This window comes from Erinaceus europaeus, chromosome 10 (genome assembly GCF_950295315.1).
Source record: "Erinaceus europaeus chromosome 10, mEriEur2.1, whole genome shotgun sequence".
Taxonomy (NCBI): domain Eukaryota; kingdom Metazoa; phylum Chordata; class Mammalia; order Eulipotyphla; family Erinaceidae; genus Erinaceus; species Erinaceus europaeus.
Window position 1 is genome coordinate 27,473,989 of NC_080171.1, and position 20,053 is coordinate 27,494,041.

The 20,053-nt window shown below is 56.9% G+C and overlaps 1 protein-coding gene across 1 annotated transcript in view; it reads left to right on the forward strand.

Moving 5' to 3' along the window:
- Window positions 1-20,053, forward strand: part of NOTCH1 (notch receptor 1) — a 46,288-nt gene that overhangs the window by 17,929 nt on the left and 8,306 nt on the right. Inside the window, exons 3-27 of the mRNA XM_007521453.3 lie at window positions 1,514-1,776; window positions 2,504-2,842; window positions 4,835-4,957; window positions 5,318-5,551; window positions 5,833-5,988; window positions 6,188-6,373; window positions 6,514-6,627; window positions 7,306-7,419; window positions 7,622-7,855; window positions 7,936-8,046; window positions 8,537-8,729; window positions 10,212-10,357; window positions 10,584-10,697; window positions 12,184-12,303; window positions 12,605-12,757; window positions 13,202-13,430; window positions 14,282-14,483; window positions 15,330-15,483; window positions 15,596-15,780; window positions 16,315-16,447; window positions 16,721-16,978; window positions 17,087-17,199; window positions 17,405-17,976; window positions 18,090-18,518; window positions 19,403-19,551. Coding sequence (XP_007521515.1) covers window positions 1,514-1,776; window positions 2,504-2,842; window positions 4,835-4,957; window positions 5,318-5,551; window positions 5,833-5,988; window positions 6,188-6,373; window positions 6,514-6,627; window positions 7,306-7,419; window positions 7,622-7,855; window positions 7,936-8,046; window positions 8,537-8,729; window positions 10,212-10,357; window positions 10,584-10,697; window positions 12,184-12,303; window positions 12,605-12,757; window positions 13,202-13,430; window positions 14,282-14,483; window positions 15,330-15,483; window positions 15,596-15,780; window positions 16,315-16,447; window positions 16,721-16,978; window positions 17,087-17,199; window positions 17,405-17,976; window positions 18,090-18,518; window positions 19,403-19,551 — 5,024 coding nt within the window. The remainder of the gene's footprint in view (window positions 1-1,513; window positions 1,777-2,503; window positions 2,843-4,834; window positions 4,958-5,317; window positions 5,552-5,832; window positions 5,989-6,187; window positions 6,374-6,513; window positions 6,628-7,305; window positions 7,420-7,621; window positions 7,856-7,935; window positions 8,047-8,536; window positions 8,730-10,211; window positions 10,358-10,583; window positions 10,698-12,183; window positions 12,304-12,604; window positions 12,758-13,201; window positions 13,431-14,281; window positions 14,484-15,329; window positions 15,484-15,595; window positions 15,781-16,314; window positions 16,448-16,720; window positions 16,979-17,086; window positions 17,200-17,404; window positions 17,977-18,089; window positions 18,519-19,402; window positions 19,552-20,053) is intronic.

Consider the following 20,053-nt stretch of genomic DNA (forward strand, 5'->3'; position numbering starts at 1 on the left):
TGAGTGCTTCATTGGTCTGCCCTCCCAGGTCACTGCCGGGAAGGCCACCCTGGTACAGCTCCTGTTCTGCCTCAGAGGCTTAGCTGCTGGGAAGGGCAATGCCTGGCTGGTCCCACAGCCTTTCCTGAGCTTTTCCCATGGGCACAAGGACAATTTATGGCCCTGCCACTGGAAAGGGGGCCAACAGGTGTCTAAGATGAGTTGGAGGGTCTCCCTGCAGGGAGCAGGGAACCAGGCTTGGGTGGTGGGGGTTAGGGCGGCTGGTTGCCCCTCCAGCTCCTGGAGGCTTATCTGAGCCTGTGCAGCAGCTGTGAGAGGAGACAGATCTTCCATCCCAGCCACCTGGGCCAAGCCTCAGGGCGGGAAGTAGCTGGTTGCAGCTCCTTAATGCCTCCTGGCAGGCTATCCCATAGACTTCCCAAAAAAGGGAATTTGTCTTGCCTGGCAGGGGGGGCGCCCCAACTCCCTCCTCCTGATAGGCCCCAACTGAAAGAATTTTAGGCTGAAAAGAAAATGAGAAGCAAATCCCTCCTTTGCATTGCATAGTTGCTGTTGTATTTTGAAAGAAGTGGGGGGAAAAAAAAACAAAAAAACCATGAACTCTTTTATGAACCATGAACCACATACTGCATATTCATGACTGAAAAGCCGCAGAAGAAAAAAAAAAAACTGTTAGGCCCCAAAGCAAAGATTTTACAGAACTCTATCTCCTCTCCACCGCCCAGGAACATCCAGGGCAGATGCATGTTCCCCTATGGGTTATAAATCCTACCCATGTTCTGCAGGTCTGTCTTGACCTCGTCCTCCCTTGTCCCTGGACCTGTGCTGGCTGACCAGAGGTGGGGTGAGCCCTGGGACTATCTGGCTCCCCAATTACAAGAGTCATTTCTTTTATTAATTGAAGTGGAACTTGTCAGTATAAAATCAACCATTCTCAGCAGTCCAGGAGGTGGTGCAGTAAAGAGTGTTGGAATCTCAAGCATGAGGTCCTGATTTCAGTCCTAGGCATCACACGTACCAGCATGATGCTCTGATTTGTGTTCTCTCTGTGTGTGTGTGTGTGTGTGTGTGTGTGTGTGTGTGTTTTAATATTTTATTTTTGTATAGAGACAGAGAAAGTTTTAGAGAGAGGGAGAGAGGCACCTGTACCACTGCTTTACCACTTGTGAAGCTTCCCCCCTGCAAGTAGGAACTGGGGGCTTGAACCCGGGTCCTCGTGCATTATAGCAAGCATGCTCTATTGGATGTGTCACCATATGGCCCCTCCTCTGATTTTCTCTCTCTCCCTCATTAGCAGTAAAGTAATTTTAAAAGATAAAAAATAAAAACATCCATTTTCCAGTGTACGGCTTAGTGCTACCTGTGTTCCAGTGCTGTTTCAAGGCCTCTGCCCTAACCTGATCTTCCCCCACCCGCCAACTGGCCAGGCTGGGGTGAGCCCTGAGGGGGCCCTGCTGCCATGGCAGGCTCAGATAGGCTCCGGTGGAACTGACCCTGTTCCGTGTCTTCACAGCTGCAGCAGTGCCTTTGCAGGCCATCGATGCCAGGCACCCAACCCATGCCTTAGTGCACCCTGCAAAAATGCAGGCACCTGCCACGCCATGGACCATGGAGGCCTGGTGGACTACACTTGCAGCTGCCGTGTGGGCTTCTCTGGGCCCCTCTGCCTGATGCCCCAAGACAATGCCTGCCTGACCAATCCTTGTCGCAATGGCGGCACCTGTGACCTGCTCACACTCACTGACTACAAGTGCCGGTGCCCACCAGGCTGGTCAGGTGAGGGTACACTGGGCTCAGAGGGGGTGGGGGTGAAGAGATCAAGCATCCCAGGTGCTTGTGAAGAGGTGAACTGCCCACATCACCAGTGTGCTTAGTGACTCCCAGACTGGGAAGGGGTTTGGAAAAGGGCTTCTGTGATACAGAAATAGGTCAGAGCTCCCCTCCCAAGTTCCAGGGCCCCTTTACCTTCACTTGGTGCCTCTGATCAAAGGACAAACCATGTCCAGAGTTGGTCTTTCTCTCCTCCCCTGGAAGAGCATAGGCCTCCGTTAGGAACCTGGCTGCAGGTGCTCTGGAAACAGGAGGAGGAGCTACAGTGTCGAGGATGGCAGGGAGGGGGTGGTGGTACACCTGGTTAAGCACACACTTTACCATGTGCAAGGGCCCTTACCATGTGGTTTGAGCCCCTGCCCCCCACTTGCGGGGGGGGGGGAAACTTCACAGTCAGTGAAGCAAGTATGCGGGTATGTTTTTATCTCCTCCTCCTCCCCTCTCAAATTCTCTGATTTAAAAAAAAAAAAAAGGTTGCTTGGAGCATGAATTCATCATGCAGGCACTGAGTCCCAGCAATAACCCTGGTGGCAATTCAAAAATTAAAAAAGAAAGAAAGATGACAGGGCTCTGGAGCATAGAGCCAGGGCCAACCTCTCATGGTGCCTGAAGGTAGCACCCTCTGGATCTGAGGGAGTCCCATGTGACTATTGCCTCTGCCCTCATCCCACAGGGAAGACATGCCAGCAGGCAGATGCGTGTGCCTCTAACCCCTGCGCCAATGGGGGCCAGTGCCTGCCCTTCGAATCCTCGTTCATCTGCAGCTGTCCAACTGGCTTCCACGGCCCCACCTGCCGGCAAGACATCAATGAGTGTGGCCAGACCCCCGGGCCCTGCCGCAATGGTGGCACCTGCTACAACGAGGTGGGCTCCTTCCGCTGTGCCTGCCGGCCCACCCACACCGGCCCCCACTGTGAACTGCCCTATGTGCCCTGCAGCCCCTCACCCTGCCAGAATGGAGGCACCTGCCGGCCCACAGGGGACACCACCCACGAGTGCACCTGCCTGCCAGGTACCGCCTCCAGTTTGGAGAACACATGCTTGGGGTGGCGCCCTGAAGGAGGGTTGGGGTACAGAAATGGAGCATCTATTGTGGGGGGTGTTGGAGCAGGCAGGTTAAAGGGTATGTGTCCCCTGAACTCAGGTGCTCAAAGGTAGCCCTGGCTGGGGTATGTGGGCAGCTCTAAAATGGAGGGTACCTGTCGAAGATGAGTGCCCCTTCACAGTCCCCCACTGCCCATTCTGCCCCATGGGGTCTGAGGTGAGCTGGAAAGCTAGCTCCCTGACCACAGTGTGCAAGAGCCCCTGAAGCATCAGGCTTGGGCTCCCTAGTGAATTTGGCTGATTCTCCCTCTGCCTCAGGACTTCCCTGTCTCCTCACCCTGGCCCCGTCTCCTGCCCTCAGTTTTCTGCATAGCAGAGCTAGTTCCAGCCCCTCTAGAGCCTCCACTCCTACAGTTCCCCAGCACCCATGTGCAAGTTGTAAAATCCCCACAGCTTTGGGGAACACTGTCCCCAGTGTCTGGGGCTTCCCCTCCTTCCCAGTGAGGGCTGGGCTCTCCTCTGCCCTTCTTCTTGGGGGGAGGAGAGAGGACAGGCACAACCTCCACACACACCCCAGGGACCTCACTGTCCTTGGTCATGGTTTTTCTTTGAGTAAGTCTTGCTCTAAAAATAAATGGTCTGAGGAAAGGGTCTGACAAGCTCTGTGCCAGCTGTGCCCTGAATTGGTTTGGCTGAATTGGGCCGGAGAGGGTGATGGAGGTACAGTTTGGTGGTGGGTGGCATCACAGGGCACAGCTAACCTCTGAGTGACCCCAGAGTGGCCCTAGCCCCCACACCACCCTGGCCCAGTCCACCCCTGGGAAGAGGAAGTACTGGCGGTCACTGTCCCCAACCCAGGGCCCTGTCACCACAGCAATCACCCTTTCGTGCAGACACTGGGTGCGTGCATTTCCTGCATGTCACTGGGTGCTCCCTGCCACCTCCTCCCCACCAGCACCTCTTGGCTCTGGGGGACTGGGACCAAACCCTCTTGCCAGATCCACCCCAGCTCTGGGTTCCAATGCAAACAACAGTTGTGTGACTTCAGGCTTGGGACCTCACATTTGGCCACATGAGTTAAGAAGGGGCCCCACCAGGGGAGCTGGTGCTGACCCATGAGGGCAGGGAGGGGAGGAGCACTCTCAGTGAGGGCAAGGGCTGCCTAGAGCTCCACCCCAGGGCAGAACAGGAGCCTGAGAGACAGGGGAAGGAACAGCATTCCAGCCCACAGCAGAGGTGGGCCCCAAGGTGGGGTGTACTCCCAGATCACTATACTACTAGCATTTTGGCTTTTCTTTACCCCACCCCCCCCTTTTTTTTTTTTTTTTGCTCCAGGGTAGCGGATGAGGCCCAGTCATCTTGGGTCTCTGAGAGCAACAGGGAATCAAGGCGCCGGGAGGGGCATTAATCAGTAACTGGCTGCAGGTTTGGCCGCTGCCAGGCACCCCCTTCTGGGTTGATTATTGAGCCAGCAGCAGTTGGGCAGATTAATAGCTAACTCAGTGGCTGTGGGGTGCTACTTGGAGCCAGAGAGGCTGAGGAAGGGCAGCTGTGTTCCTGGAAGGCGGGTGTCAGGTCTCTGCACCTCCCTGCAGCTCCCCCTCCCATCCTGCTGCCCCACCCTCTCCACATGTGTGCAGCTCCTGAAAAGTGAGCAGTCTGAGGCACCCCACAGAGGGGTGGTGTGGTGAGAGAGCTTCCTGCATGGAGACTGGCCTGCCAGCCACTCCCAGTTACAGGAACCACTGGGAACTCTGTTGCATGGGAAGGATTTTACAACAGAATCTTCTGAGTCCCCATCTGACTCCTTAGAGAGGACTGTGCCACTGGTGGGGTCTGGAATGTGGGGACCTGGCATTGTATACTCCAAGGTGGGGGGCGGCTCTTCATGCAGAGCTGGTATCCAGGCAAAGGCAGCCTGGCCTACAGGAGGGGCTAACCTGTTACTATGTCCTTCTAGGCTTCACTGGCCAGAACTGCGAGGAGAACATTGACGATTGTCCTGGGAACAATTGTAAGAATGGGGGCGCCTGCGTGGATGGTGTCAATACCTACAATTGCCGCTGCCCACCAGAATGGACAGGTGAGGGGGCCTGCCTCACAGGATCCTGAGGCCCTGGGTTCAGTTCCCGGCCCCACTCTATGGCACAGCTGAGTGTTGCTCGATATGCCTTTCTCTCACTCATAAAGATAAATAAGTAAAAATTTTTAAAGAGGCTAGTCAGGATAGAAGGTCTTTTGCAGCTTGCTAGCCACAACAGAGTTGTAACCCCCATCTTGGGGGTGATGGGTAAACGTCCCCCCTTCCCCCAGGGAATCTCTGTCCATGGTTAAAGCATCCATACCCAAGCCTTGTCTGGTGCTTGGAGTGATTCAGGCTGATCAGCTCCCCAAAGGCTTCCTGGTGGTGGAGGCCCAACTCAGTGTCCCGACACTTCAACAGGTCAGTACTGCACTGAGGATGTGGATGAGTGCCAGCTGATGCCCAACTCCTGTCAGAATGGTGGCACCTGCCACAACACCCATGGTGGTTACAACTGTGTGTGCGTCAATGGCTGGACGGGCGAGGACTGCAGCGAGAATATCGATGACTGCGCCAGCGCTGCCTGCTTCCATGGCGCCACCTGCCATGACCGTGTGGCCTCCTTCTATTGCGAGTGTCCACACGGCCGCACCGGTGAGCCCCCAGCCAGGCGGATCAACAGTGACTGTTGTGGTTAAGCCCTAGAACCTGATATAGGCACAGGTTGTGGCCTCTGGGCGCCCTAAGAACAACTGAAAGGGGTCTCTGTAGAACGCAGCAGGGAGGGGCTGGTGATAAGCCCCAAATAGCCTTGCCTAGGGGGTGCTAAATAGGGTTGTGAGAGAGTACTGCAGAGATAGGCTCCCCACTCTGCAGGCCAGGCACGGTTGGACCCCTGCCATGGGTCCTGCTGATCACCGCCCACCCTTGTCTAGGCCTGCTGTGCCACCTCAATGATGCCTGCATCAGTAACCCCTGCAACGAGGGCTCCAACTGTGATACCAACCCCGTCAATGGCAAGGCCATCTGCACCTGCCCCTCAGGCTACACGGGACCTGCCTGCAGCCAGGATGTAGACGAGTGCTCGCTGGGTGCGCAGGGGTCGTGGCCTGGGGGTGGGGAGTGGTCTGGGGCTGCTGTCAGGTGCGCGGACCTGGGGAATTGACTGAAACAGACCCTGCCCTTGGGGGGGCTCCCAGCCTGATGGAGGAGGCAGGTGTTCCCCAAGGTGTTCCAAAATAGGGGTGCTGAGGGTTGCCCCTCATCTTTGCTGCACCCCTACCCCCACAGGTGCCAACCCCTGTGAGCACGCAGGCAAATGCATCAACACCCTGGGCTCCTTCGAGTGCCAGTGTCTACAGGGCTACACGGGTCCCCGCTGCGAGATTGACGTCAACGAGTGTGTCTCCAACCCATGTCAGAATGACGCCACCTGCCTGGACCAGATTGGGGAGTTCCAGTGTATCTGCATGCCTGGTACAGCCACCGGGCCCAGCAGAGTCGGGTTGGGCAGTGGGCAGGACCCTGGCCTTCTGTGCTCAGGGTTGACGGTGTAGGGGCCACAGAGGCTGCTCAGGGCCTGCACCCCTCACAGTACTACCCACCCTTCTCCCCAGGTTATGAGGGTGTGCACTGTGAGGTGAACACGGACGAGTGTGCCAGCAGCCCCTGCCTGCAGAATGGCCGCTGTGTGGACAAGATTAATGAGTTCCACTGCGAGTGCCCCACAGGTGACCCCTGACTACCCACAGTTCCCACTGGGAGGGATGGGCAGGAGCCCTATGTTCCTCTCTGGGTGCTGCTGGACTGGAGAGCAAGAGCCTCTCCTTGGATTGGGTGGGATGTTCTCATGTGTCCTCCAATAGGCAAGGCTGGGCTGGGTCATGGGCCCTACTTTGAACATACTGGCGTAGGGGAGACCTGCTTTGCTACTGGGGTTGCCCTGGAGGGAAGCATGCCTTTGGAGCAGCAGTGTTCCTGTATCCCACCCCCCTACCCCCCACCTTCCAAGGGCCTGTGTGGGGAGAAAGGCTGCCTGAGTTCCCAGGGTGGCTGGCAGGCTCATTGCCAGGGGGCTCTGGGGCTCAGCACTGATCCTGGGGAGGCATTCTGGGTCACATCTTCTGTCCTCCAGAGATGGAGCCATCCCAGACACCAAGCAGGGGACCCCATTCACAGCCGACAGGGCTGTAACCATAGCAACCAGAGTAGGTCCAGAGAAAGGGTGGCCTGCAGCCTGCCTGGGAGAGCGCTGACCCCAAAGGCTGGAGACATGAGGGTGGGGTCCTGAGTCCTGGTCTAAAGTGCACTGGGAGAGAGCCCATTTGGGGTGCCCCCACCCTGGCCTAATTAGGGGAGCCTGTGGGACTGGACTGCCCACATCTGACCCAGGTGCTCCCCGGTTTCAGGCTTCACTGGGCACCTATGCCAGTATGATGTGGATGAGTGTGCCAGCACGCCTTGCAAGAATGGTGCCAAGTGCCTCGACGGGCCCAACACCTACAGCTGTGTGTGCACAGAAGGTGGGCAGCCTGGGGAAGGAGGGAAGCATATGCGGGCTGGGGGACAGGGGACAGGGTCTCCAGACCTGGAGCGGGGGGCAGCCTGCTCTGACCTTGGATATGGGGGCATCCCTCAATGCAAGACCCCTGGCCCCTCCCAATGGGCATGGTCACCCCAGCTTGGCTAGTGGCATGGCCTCCTGAGCCCTTCTCCCACCTGCAGGCTATACAGGGCCCCACTGTGAAGTGGACATCAACGAGTGTGACCCCGACCCCTGCCACTATGGGTCCTGCAAGGATGGGGTGGCCACCTTCACCTGCCTGTGCCGGCCTGGCTACACTGGCCATCACTGCGAGACCAACATCAACGAGTGCCATAGCCAACCCTGCCGCCACGGGGGCACCTGCCAGGATCGCGACAATGCTTACCTGTGCTTCTGCCTGAAGGGGACCACAGGTGCCGGGGGGTGCGGGGGCAGGAGGGCAGTGGGCTGGGTGTGGGACACAGGAGCTGACCCCCCATTTTGCTCACTCCAGGCCCCAACTGTGAGATCAACCTGGATGACTGTGCCAGCAACCCCTGTGATGCTGGCACCTGTGTAGACAAGATTGATGGCTATGAGTGTGCGTGTGAGCCAGGCTATACAGGTGAGTGACTCATCCAGGAGAGTGGTCATGGTCCTCTCAGACCAGGCGCAGGTCTTTGAGCTCAGCCTCAGTCCCTGGGGTGTGGGGATCCCTGGGGATGGGCTGTCACAGATTGCTGCCCAGGACCCAGCCACTAGATAGCCAGCCTTGACCACCTGCTGGCAGAGATCATGAAAGGACTTGGTCTCAGGTCAGCACCAGGATGGGCCTCCCTGGCCCTTTGTCCCTGGTCAGAGCCAGCCCAGCAGGGGAAAATTCTCTGGCCTCCTGGACTCATCTGGAAGCTGGGACTGTGAGATCACTCTGCCCACATAGCATGCTGCCAGTTAGAATGGACCCAGGAGAGGACTCAGTTATCATTTCTGGCTTCCCAGAAGGGAAACTGAGGTTCAGAGGGGTGGGAACCTGCCTATGGAGATCCCTCTTAGTCCTCCAAAAGCCAGGCTCTGGGCACCATGTCTGAGCACACCTCCACCCCCAACCCCCGCAGGGAGTATGTGTAACATAAACATTGACGAGTGTGCAGGCAACCCCTGCCACAACGGAGGCACCTGCGAAGATGGTATCAACAGCTTCACCTGCCGCTGCCCTGAGGGCTACCACGACCCCACGTGCCTGTCTGAGGTCAACGAGTGCAGCAGCAACCCCTGCATCCACGGTGTCTGCAAGGACAGCCTCAATGGGTATGGGGTGCCATCTGGGTGTATCCACACTTGGGAGAGCCAGGAGGAGGGCAAGTGTTGGTGCAAGGGAGCTGGCCCCACCAGGCGTTGAGGCCCTTGCATGAGCCTGGCACAAGCAGAGGTTCCACCCGGACCCCATAGATAGATCCTCCCCAGGACAGATGTGCTCACTGCCTGGGTCCACAGGAACTTGTGAGCCTCAGTGTTGTCTCAAGAAAATGGCACCATCTCATGTGTCTGGGACATGATAAAACAAGGACAGGGTGGCTTTTGTCACACTCTTGGAGCAACCCCGGAGCCATAGACTAAAAGGGGACCTCTCATCACCCTTGACAGGCCCCTTTCTTCCACACTGGGTTGTATAAAGAGGTCGTCTCAGCGCTTCAACTGATGAAGCAGGGTGCAAGGGAACAGCCATAGGATGCAGAGATGGAACACGCAGGCCACCCCCAGCTCCTAAGGAGGGGAGGATGCTGGAGGCAGAAGCAATCCTAGTGGCTTGGTGAATTAAGAGACCAGGAGGGCAGCACTGCAGAGCACGGGAGTCCTGCACCCCCACACCTTGCACTGTACACCTCTGCCTCCTGGTTGTACTCGAGTTACAGAAGGAGAGAGGAAAAGAGACATCTGTAGCATTGTTCCACCACTCGTGAACATGTGGGGACTGGGTGCTTAAACTTACGTTCTCACACATGACAATATATGCACTCCACTTGGTGCACCACTCCTCAGCCCTGAGCTACATTCTTTTTTTTTTTTTTAACAAACTATGAGCCTAGTGGGTAAATGCAGTCTTGGATTCTGTGAGCTGATCTAGCAAGGGGTCTTAGGGGCCTCAGTGGATCATTGGCCAGAAGTCCAGAGGACCATCTAGGTCTTCATTGTCATCTGAAGTGGGGCCAGCTGTGGTACAGAGCCCTTTCAGGGAGGTCCAGGCCCAGGCCCCTCTACCTCTCCCTCCCACAGCAAGTACAGACCCTTGGGGGCATGCTGACCCCCTCTGGCTCAGCACACATTTCTTCCTGGGTACTGGGAGACAAAGCAGGGCATGGGGTAGTGGTATGAGAATGGAATTGTGAGAGGGGTGTGACTAGAGTCAGAGAGCCCCAAAGGGTTCAGGTAGAGAGGACACAGGACTCCTGGGGTCTCTGGTGTGTGCCCCATGATGGTCTGTCTAGATGGGGCCATAGGTAGGGTCAGTGGACCCATGGTCTGGCTTTGCAGAGAGGGTTTTGCTCTGGTCTAGAACACACAGCAAGTTAGTAGTGGAGGGTCTTGTGATGCTGGGATGCCACCACTAGCATTTCAGTCCACTGCCCCAGTATGAACAGCCAGGACCCAGAGTGGGGACCCCACCATAAAGGACTGAACAGGTCATAGTGGGGCCAGCATTCCCCTGCCATCAGCTACAGGAAGGTGGTGGAGGCCTGAGTGCCCACCACACAGGTCCATGCCTGAACTTCAGTGTGGTCCCCTCTGTAGATACAAGTGTGACTGCGACCCAGGCTGGAGTGGAGCCAACTGTGATGTTAACAACAATGAGTGTGAGTCCAACCCCTGTGCCAACGGTGGGACCTGCCGGGACATGACCAGCGGCTATGTGTGCACATGCCGGGAGGGCTTCAGCGGTGAGTGGGGTGAAGTAACCCTTGTGTGGGAAAGCCCAGGCCCACGCCCCTCTGCCTCTCCCTCCCACAGCAAGTGCAGACCCCTGGGGCCATGCTGACTGCCTGGCTCAGCACATGTTTCTTCCTGTGTATTGGGAGCCAAAGCGGGGCCTGCGCAGGCAGTACAGTGGGAGACCCTCCCTGAGCCTGGTTTCTGGTGGACACCTTGCCTGCTGTCTGTCTGCAGGCCCCAACTGCCAGACCAACATCAATGAATGTGCCTCCAACCCATGTCTGAACCAGGGCACCTGCATCGATGACGTGGCGGGGTACAAGTGCAACTGCCCTCTGCCCTACACAGGTGGGCAGGGCCTGCTGGGAGGGAGGGTTCCTGCTGGGGTTCAGAGGGTGGGCAGCCTTGTGGTGCCGTATCCCCTGGGTTTCCAGATGGTACCTCGGTACCTCACTGCGTTTGAGGTCTGAGGCCTGCTCAGGTCTTGCCCTGCAGGCACCTGCAAGCAAGAATTCAGGGAAGAAAAGCTTAGTATTGTAGCTGGCCTTCAGGGGTGAGGAACTAGCACCCTCTGGCAGAGCCGGAGCTGGCTTGGGCTGCTGGCCTCCCAGGGCCCCAGATCACCCTCCCCATCCAAGGGCCCGGCCTGAGGGATTCCTTTGACGCAGTCCTCTTTGTGTGAGGGAACAAGGCGCCCTCTGTTCTGCTGAACAGAAGTGGGAGACGGGTCCCGGGCAGCCCGGCTTCTGCCGTCAGCCTGGCCAAGGGGATCATGGGAAGTGTTCCCCCTGGAGAAGGCATTTGTAAAGTGTTAAAGAAAAAAGAAAGCCCATAACAACTAAAGGTTGCCCGCCTTCCTTGGGAACACAGGCAGGGGGCGCTACCCTGAGGAGACCCAGATGGGAGGGGTGGTGTCCTGACTCGTGGCTGTGGCTTCCCAGCAGTATTTTCTTGACCTGAGTGAGGGCCATGGATTTTTCTCTCCTGCATTAGCCATGAGCCCTGCCCCCACACCTCGCCTCTGCGCCCAGGCGCACCCAGGTCCCCCCTGACATGTTCATATCTGAGGCCGGAGAGCCTGGTGGGGAGGAGCCGGCCTGTGCTGACCCGCTTCCCGTCTGCCTGCTTCCTGCTTCCCTTTGCACAATTGTCGGAAACTCTGGCGAATTTCCTGCCGGCCCAGGTCACCGTGGAAACCTCTAGAAAGAAAGGCCCTGGAAAATTGCACCAGCAGGCCAGGGAGATAATGGGCAACAGGGAAGATAACGCTTCCTTGCTTCCTCAGGAATCAACCCCCAGGCTGTAAACAGGAAGACTGTCGTGGGGCTTGTGGGGAGAGACACCCCAATTACACATAGCCTCTGCCCCAGAGTGCTGACACCCAGTCTATACTCCCCGATAAGCAGGGCGTCCTCGGGGCTGGCAGGTCCTGGAAAGGATGTTGGGCTTGCCTTCCTAGCACTGTGGATGGTGGCCTTGTGACTCAGAGGTCCCTGGGGGTAAGGCTTCAGCTGCCTCCTGAAGCCCCAGAGGAGCCAGGGTAGTTTTTAGGTCCAGGCATTCATCTGGTTTGTCTTAGCCATACACCCTCCACCACACACACAGTTTAGATTCTGACTCCCCACATGGTCTACCAGTGTTTTGCTGCATGCTTTCTCCCACGCCCCCACCCCCCCACCCCGCCCACAAACACACACACAGGGTTAAAATAGCTCTGACAGCAGAATACCCCGCAGACGATGGACAAAGTACCTTGGCTGTGTGTAGGGTGTGTCAAATCCCTGGGCCAGGCTCCCTGGTCTCACCACAAATCCCCCCCCAACTCCCCTGGCAGGAGCCACATGTGAGGTGCTGTTGGCCCCATGTGCCCCCGACCCCTGCAGAAATGGTGGCCAGTGCCAGGAGTCCGAGGACTATGAGAGCTTTTCCTGTGTGTGCCCTGCAGGCTGGCAAGGTAAGACCACTGCTCCCTGAAACCCTCACTGGGTCAGTGCCAGGATGGGCAGGAGAGCAGGGGCTCAGGGTGGGGGGGGGGTGGTAAGCACCTTTCCCCCACACATTGGAAATGAGCAGAACCTCTGCCTGACCAGAGTTCCTGTCACCTGTTTGCCCCCAAATTGGACCTGGGCAAGTGGAACTGCACTCCTGTCCCCAGGAGTCCTCAGCGAACCTCCTTGGGGCTGTGGAGACTCCAGTGTGGGGCTGAAGTGAGGAGAGGCCTAGAGGGTAGAGCTAACTGCTACCCCACCCCACAGGGCAAACCTGTGACGTGGACATCAATGAGTGTGTCAAGAGCCCCTGCCGCCATGCCGCCTCCTGCCAGAATACCAATGGCGGCTACCGCTGCCACTGCCTGGCCGGCTACACAGGGCGCAACTGTGAGACGGACATCGACGACTGTAGGCCCAGTGAGTGGACCCAGGCTTACCCACCTTTGGGTGCTGAGGCTTGCAGCAGCTCATCAGGATTATGTGGGAGCATAGATATGGAAGCAGCAAGGTTGTTGGCTTTGTCCATTGGGCTCAGCCCAGGAGGGAGGCCAGGCTCCATGCTGGAGGGAGCATTAGGGTTGGCATTGCTTATGGAGCACCACTGTGGACTGTGGGTCTTGTGTGAACATGCAAGATGGTTCCAGGAGCTTTAGGGCCAGATGTCCTGGCATCTCCCATATCTCAGAGCCCAGTCCAATCCACTGTAGCTCTTGTGAATCCTTGCCAGGACTGCATGCTCTCTCCTACTCTGTAGCCTGAGGGGCACAGATCCCCAACAAGAGATGTGCAGGCATGGCTCTGCCTACTACTGGGCACTGGCCAGCTTCCATCTCCCCCTGACTGCTCGCCCCCCCACCCCAGACCCCTGCCACAATGGCGGCTCCTGCACTGATGGCATAAACACGGCCTTCTGCGACTGCCTGCCTGGCTTCCAGGGTGCCTTCTGTGAGGAGGACATCAACGAATGTGCCAGTAACCCCTGCCGCAATGGTGCCAACTGCACTGACTGTGTGGACAGCTATACCTGCACCTGCCCCCTGGGCTTTAGCGGCATACACTGTGAGAACAACACGCCCGACTGCACGGAAAGGTGAGCAGGGCTGCAGCACGGGCAGGTGTGCAGGTGCGGCCCGGCCAGGGATGGGGGAGGTAGATGGACAGTGTCTGGCTCCTGCCACTTCAGGCAGGTGTTCACCCAGGTATCACTAGGCGTTGGCTGAGTTCAGTCACCCGCTGTCCAGTATCTGTGGCGCTCCTCCTCAAAAGGCCATTCATTGTCCACTGACCAATGTGAGTTAGAACCAGAAGTGCAGGCAGTTGCTCCTGAAAATATGCTGCCTTTCTTTCTGTCAGACAATAAGAAATTTATAACCACCTATCCTCCCACCCTCCTTTTTTTTTTTTTTTTTTATTTGGCTGCCAGGAAGCTCATTATTAGATATCATTCTTGCCCCCTGGTTCCTGACATAAATCTTTCCCCATGTTCTGTGCAGGTTTCTGGTGTCTCCTTTATATTTTTGGCTTAACTACTGTGTTCTAGGTGTGCTATAAAGATTGTCTCAGTGTGGCTTACAAAGAGGAGAGATGAGAGTTGGAGAGACATTGCAGTGGTTACATACTAGACTTGCATGCCTAAGGCCTCAAGTTCAATCCCTGGTATCACCACTACCACTTGCCAGAACTGAGCAGTGCTCTGGATTCTCCTGTGAAAATAAATAAAAAGTAAATTATATGTATATGTGTATATATGGCAAAGGAAGGGGTTGTGACATAGTGTGAGGGTCTGAGGTTCCTGTGGTTAGCTAGGCTACTTCCAACCTGCTCTGGCCATCAGACCCATCTGGCCAGTCAGTGAAAGGGGTAATGTGAGTGTGGGGTCCTGCTTGGGCAGTGCCCTGTGCCCCGACTCAACCTCCCTCTCTGCTGCCTATCCACCTCTAGCTCCTGCTTCAATGGTGGCACCTGTGTGGATGGCATCAACTCTTTCACATGCCTGTGCCCACCTGGCTTCACGGGCAGCTACTGCCAGCATGACATCAATGAGTGTGACTCCAGGCCCTGTCTGCATGGTGGAACCTGCCAGGATAGCTATGGCACCTACAAGTGCACCTGTCCGCAGGGCTACACTGGCCTCAATTGCCAGGTGAGAGAGCAGACTGCAGATGCCAGGGGGAACATTGGCCTGAGTCAGCTGGTGCCTGCTACCCTGCTGGGCTGCTTCATGTTATGGGACAGCGGTGGGGGGAGGAGGATTGGGCTAACTTCATCACATGGCACCTGTGATTCTGTATGGCCAGCCTAGTGCCCTGTTCTGATTTAGGAGCTGCCATTTGAGTCGTCAGAGTGAATGGGGCATCCCTGCTCCCAAGTAAAGTTATACAGCCAGACAAGGGCAGGTAGTGTTTGTGAAGAATTTACACAGGAGTAGTCAGGCTTTCTCTCCACTGATGATTCCCACTTAATGGCAGTGGTTAGAATGACTCAACCAGGGAGTCGGGCGGTAGCGCAGTGGGTTAAGTGCACGTGGCGCGAAGCGCAAGAACTGGTGTAAGGACCCTGGTTCGAGCCACCGGCTCCCCGCCTGAAGGGGAGTTGCTTCTCAGGCGGTGAAACAGGTCTGCAGGTGTCTTTCTCTTCCCCTCTCTGTCTTCCCCTCCTCTCGCCATTTCTCTCTGTCCTATCTAACAATGACGACATCAATAACAACAACAATAATAACTACAACAATAAAAACAACAAGGACAACAAAAGGGAAAATAAATATTTAAAAAAAAATTTAAAAAAAGAAAGACTCACCCAAGATGTTCACTTCTGTGGCAGCCAGTGGCCTGGCACTGCTATATGCCAGAGAGCCCTGCCCAGTCCCCTGACCTATTCCCAGAAGTCAGTTGGGGTCTCAGCTCCCCTGTGCTGGAGGTTCTGGGGAGCACGCATCCACCCTGTGGGTGAGCTGGCTATGGCAGGAGAGTGAGTGGCTTGTCATTCCCAGAATCTTGTGCGCTGGTGTGACTCCTCACCCTGCAAGAATGGCGGCAAGTGCTGGCAGACCAAAACGCTGTACCGCTGTGAGTGCCCCGGAGGCTGGACTGGCCTCTACTGTGATGTGCCCAGCGTGTCCTGTGAGGAGGCTGCGCAGCAGCGAGGTAACCCCGAGTTCCTACCAGCCCCATGTCCCATGACCAGCCGCTGCCACCCACACTGTGCTGCCTGGGACCAGATGGGCTGGGTTCACCCCTTTTATACTGCGCCCCACAGCCATCAATGTCACCCAGCTGTGCCGGAATGGTGGGCTCTGCATGAATGCTGGCAACACACACCACTGCCGCTGTCAGGCTGGCTACACAGGCAGCTACTGCGAGGACCAGGTGGATGAGTGCTCCCCCAGCCCCTGCCAGAACGGAGCTACCTGCACTGACTACCCTGGTGGCTATTCCTGCGAGGTGGGGGCCTGTCTCTTGGGGGCAGGGAATGTCTGTTAGCTTCAGGGAAGACTATACCCAACAGATGGCAGATAGCATTTAGTTCCATTAAAGGAGGGCAGGGCAGTCAGGGAAGACTCTCTGTAAGAGATGTCCTTTGAGGATCCTGGAAAGGGAGAATGCACTGAGATGTAGGACAGAACTTAAGTTCTCCCAATATTGTCTGATCTCAGTTGCCAATTACCTGGAGATTCCCTTTGAGTTTCTCAGGATGAAGCCTGCCCTCCCCCTATACACACACACACACACACACACACATAGTGTGGACAGTGATTTAGCTTTCTGCCGTCAAATGCTCTACCACTGAGCGATACCCCCCTATTTAGCTTTCTGAACTCTCCCCAAGGCTAGCAGGCAAGTGTTTTCCTCCTAACCAGCCAGGAGTTAGGAACTCAGGACTTTGCTCTTCAGGAGGACAACTCATGTGTCCATCATTCATCCTGTACAGTGGGGTGTGGGGCTCTGACTGCCCACTGATCAGCTCTTCCCCGACAGTGTGTTGCCGGCTACCACGGGGTGAACTGCTCCGAAGAGATCAATGAGTGCCTATCCCACCCTTGCCAGAACGGCGGCACCTGCATCGACCTCACTAATACCTACAAGTGCTCCTGCCCCCGTGGCACACAGGGTAAGGCCACCCCCAGGGCTGGAGGTGAGGGTGATAGGCCTAGCCAGGCCCACCCTCTTTGCCCAGTGGAGGGCCCTGGCAGGTGCAGGCCCTGAGGAGGAGCCTCTGCTCTCAGCAGCATGTGTGCACTGCCACCACGCCCCACATCCTGGCTTCTCTAGTGTCCAGGTGGGCCCAGTCCTGGCCCCTGGTCCAGCAAGTGCCCTGGGAGGAGCAGGCATGCCCTGGAGACAAGGGACTTGTGAGCACAACCCCTGACTGACCGGCCTGCAGGTGTGCACTGTGAGATCAACGTGGATGACTGTAACCCCCCTATCGACCCCATCTCTCGGGGCCCCAAGTGCTTCAACAACGGCACCTGTGTGGATCAGGTGGGTGGCTACAGCTGCACCTGCCCACCGGGCTTCGTGGGTGAGCGCTGCGAGGGTGACGTCAACGAGTGCCTGTCTAATCCCTGCGATGCCCGAGGAACCCAGAACTGCGTGCAGCGCATCAATGACTTCCATTGCGAGTGTCGCGCTGGCCACACGGGTGAGTCCAAGGGACGGGATGCTGCGGGCAGGGGGAGGAGGCGTGGGTTTGGGGGGCCTGGTGCTTTGCCCATAGCGCAGGGATCCCTCATAGCCGCTGTCACCCCAGGACGGCGCTGTGAGTCCATCATCAATGGCTGCAAGGGCAGACCCTGCAAGAATGGTGGCACCTGCGCCGTGGCTTCCAATACAGCTCGAGGATTCATCTGCAAGTGTCCGGCGGTAGGTGTCCAAAGTGTGGTGTGTGTGGTAGGGGTGGACAGCGGGCATATATACACGAGACCCCAGCTCTGCAGTAACTAACCAGTAAATCAAAGGCCGTTCCACCAGGGCAAGCCTGAGGTTGCTCTCCCGACTGGGGATGCTGTGGCACCTCTGTGCCCCGGGTCCCGGCTCTGCCTGAGCCCCCATGCCACCCCTCCCACAGGGATTCGAGGGCGCCACCTGTGAGAATGACGCACGCACCTGCGGCAGCCTGCGCTGCCTCAACGGCGGCACCTGCATCTCAGGACCTCGCAGCCCCACTTGCTTGTGCCTGGGCCCCTTCACTGGCCCTGAGTGTCAGTTCCCCACCAGCAGCCCCTGCCTTGGTAGCAACCCCTGCTACAACCATGGTACCTGTGAGCCCACAACTGAGAGCCCCTTCTACCGCTGCCTGTGTCCCCCCAAGTTCAATGGGCTTCTGTGCCACATCCTGGATTATGGCTTTGGGGGCGGTGCCGGCCGAGACATCCCCCCGCCACAGATCGCTGAGGCCTGCGAGCAGCCCGAGTGCCAGCAGGAGGCGGGCAATAAGGCCTGCGATGTGCAGTGCAACAACCACGCCTGCGGCTGGGACGGTGGTGACTGCTCCCTCAACTTCAATGACCCCTGGCAGAACTGCACGCAGTCCCTGCAGTGCTGGAAGTACTTCAGCGACGGCCGCTGCGACAGCCAGTGCAACACAGCTGGCTGCCTGTTCGACGGCTTCGACTGCCAGCACGTGGAGGGCCAGTGCAAGTAAGGCTGGGGGGCTCCCTCTGCAGCTCATTAGCAGGCCCGGGCTTCAAGGTCCAGAGCCGAGGGTGGGTGGCAAGCTCCTGGTGTGACTCAAGCGTCCCCCACCCCCGCAGCCCCCTGTATGACCAGTACTGCAAGGACCACTTCAGCGATGGCCACTGCGACCAGGGCTGCAATAGTGCCGAGTGTGAGTGGGATGGACTAGACTGTGCGGAACATGTGCCTGAGCGTCTGGCGTCTGGCACGCTAGTGGTGGTGGTGCTGATGCCGCCTGAGCAGCTGCGCAACAACTCCTTCCACTTCCTGCGTGAGCTCAGCCGCCTGCTACACACCAACGTGGTCTTCAAGCGCGACGCCAATGGCCAGCATATGATCTTCCCCTACTATGGCCACGAGGAGGAGCTGCGCAAACACCCCATCAAGCGCTCTGCTGATGGCTGGCCCACGCCCGCCGCCCTCCTGGGCCAGGTCAAGGCCGTACTGCTCCCAGCCACTGACGGCTCGCGCCACCGCCGGGAACTGGACCCCATGGACATCCGAGGGTGAGTGAGCACTGGCGCCTGTTCCTAGGTGCCTCCCTGGGCCAGACCTCCAGCCTGGATATGAGGGCGTTCTCTCTACTGGAAAGAAAAAGCACCTGCTGTGCAGGAGGACCTGGGATTTCCCTGGGCTCTTGACCTGCTCGGGGCTTGGGGTCAGCTCCCAGGAGAGGAGAAGGAAGGCTCTTGGGTTTGTCCTTTTGGGATGAGAAGTGGGAGTTTTGGGGAAAGGGTAGTGAACTAAGTGCATAGAGCTCTGTGCACAAGAACCCGGGTTCAAGCCACCCCCCCAGCCCCCCACTTGCAGCAGATATGCTTCACAAGTGTTGAAGAAGGTATGCAGGTGTCTATCTCTCTCCCTATCTGTCTCTCCCTCCACTCTCAATTTCTCTCTGTTCTATTGAATAAAATAGAAAAAAGGATAAAATACCTTAGGGAGCAGTGGATTCTTAGTGCCAGCACCAGTCCCCAGTGATAACCCTGGAGGGAAAAGAAAAGAAAAGAAGAGAAGAGAAGAGAAGAGAAGAGAAGAGAAGAGAAGAGAAGAGAAGAGAAGAGAAAAGAAAAGAAAAGAAAAGAAAGTGGAGCTGACAGCTCCCAAGGGAACTACAAAGGATGGTGGGGGCAGAGAGGGGAGCCTGTTGAGTGGTGTCTGCAGTGAGCACTCCATTGTGTTTCCTTGGTGCTGGTGCCAGGCAAGGGCCCCCTGCTTCCCCTTGGTTCTTGCTGGTCATACCCAGTTGCCCCAAGCTGCCCCCCACCCCAAAGTCTGAGAGCATGTCACTGTGTTCCCATGGGAATGATGCCAGGGGTCCAGAGCTGGAGGCAGTTGGGCAAGCAGACTTGGAGCAGCCTCTGACCAAACCCGTGATCGGTCATATCCCCAGGTCCATCGTCTACCTGGAAATTGACAACCGGCAGTGCGTGCAGTCCTCCTCACAGTGCTTCCAGAGCGCCACTGATGTGGCCGCCTTCCTGGGTGCCCTGGCCTCACTGGGCAGCCTCAACATCCCCTACAAGATCGAGGCAGTGCAGAGTGAGTGCTCCCCACCCCTGGGACACACTAGGCAGCTTGTTTTGGAAGACTCCTAGAGGGTGGCAGCTCTTATCTCCCCCCCCCCCCAAGGGCTCTCGTGCCGCCTGCCACCCACAGGTGAGTGTCGAGCTATCTGGAAGAGTCAGAAGTGCTTTTCTGGAATTTTCTACCCAGCACATCCTCCCTCCCCATAGTGACAGCTGTCTGTGAGGACGGCTTCAGGGACCATCCACCAGAAATGGGGAGACTTTTTCTGCCGCCCCTACCCTTCCTCCTGATTTTTCTTTGTTGGGTATTATTTCAAAATCATTATAGTGTTCTATTTTTTTTTTTAAGAGAGAGAATTGATCGGTGTCATGTGAAGTGTTGAAGTTTGTATCTTGAAAATCCCCCTAAATCCTTTGTCTTAACAGCTCAATGCGAGTGCAGTGATTTGAAGTTGGCTAATCCTTCTCCCTTAAAGGAGAAAAAAGTGAATGCCGTCTCCAGATAGAGTCAGCAC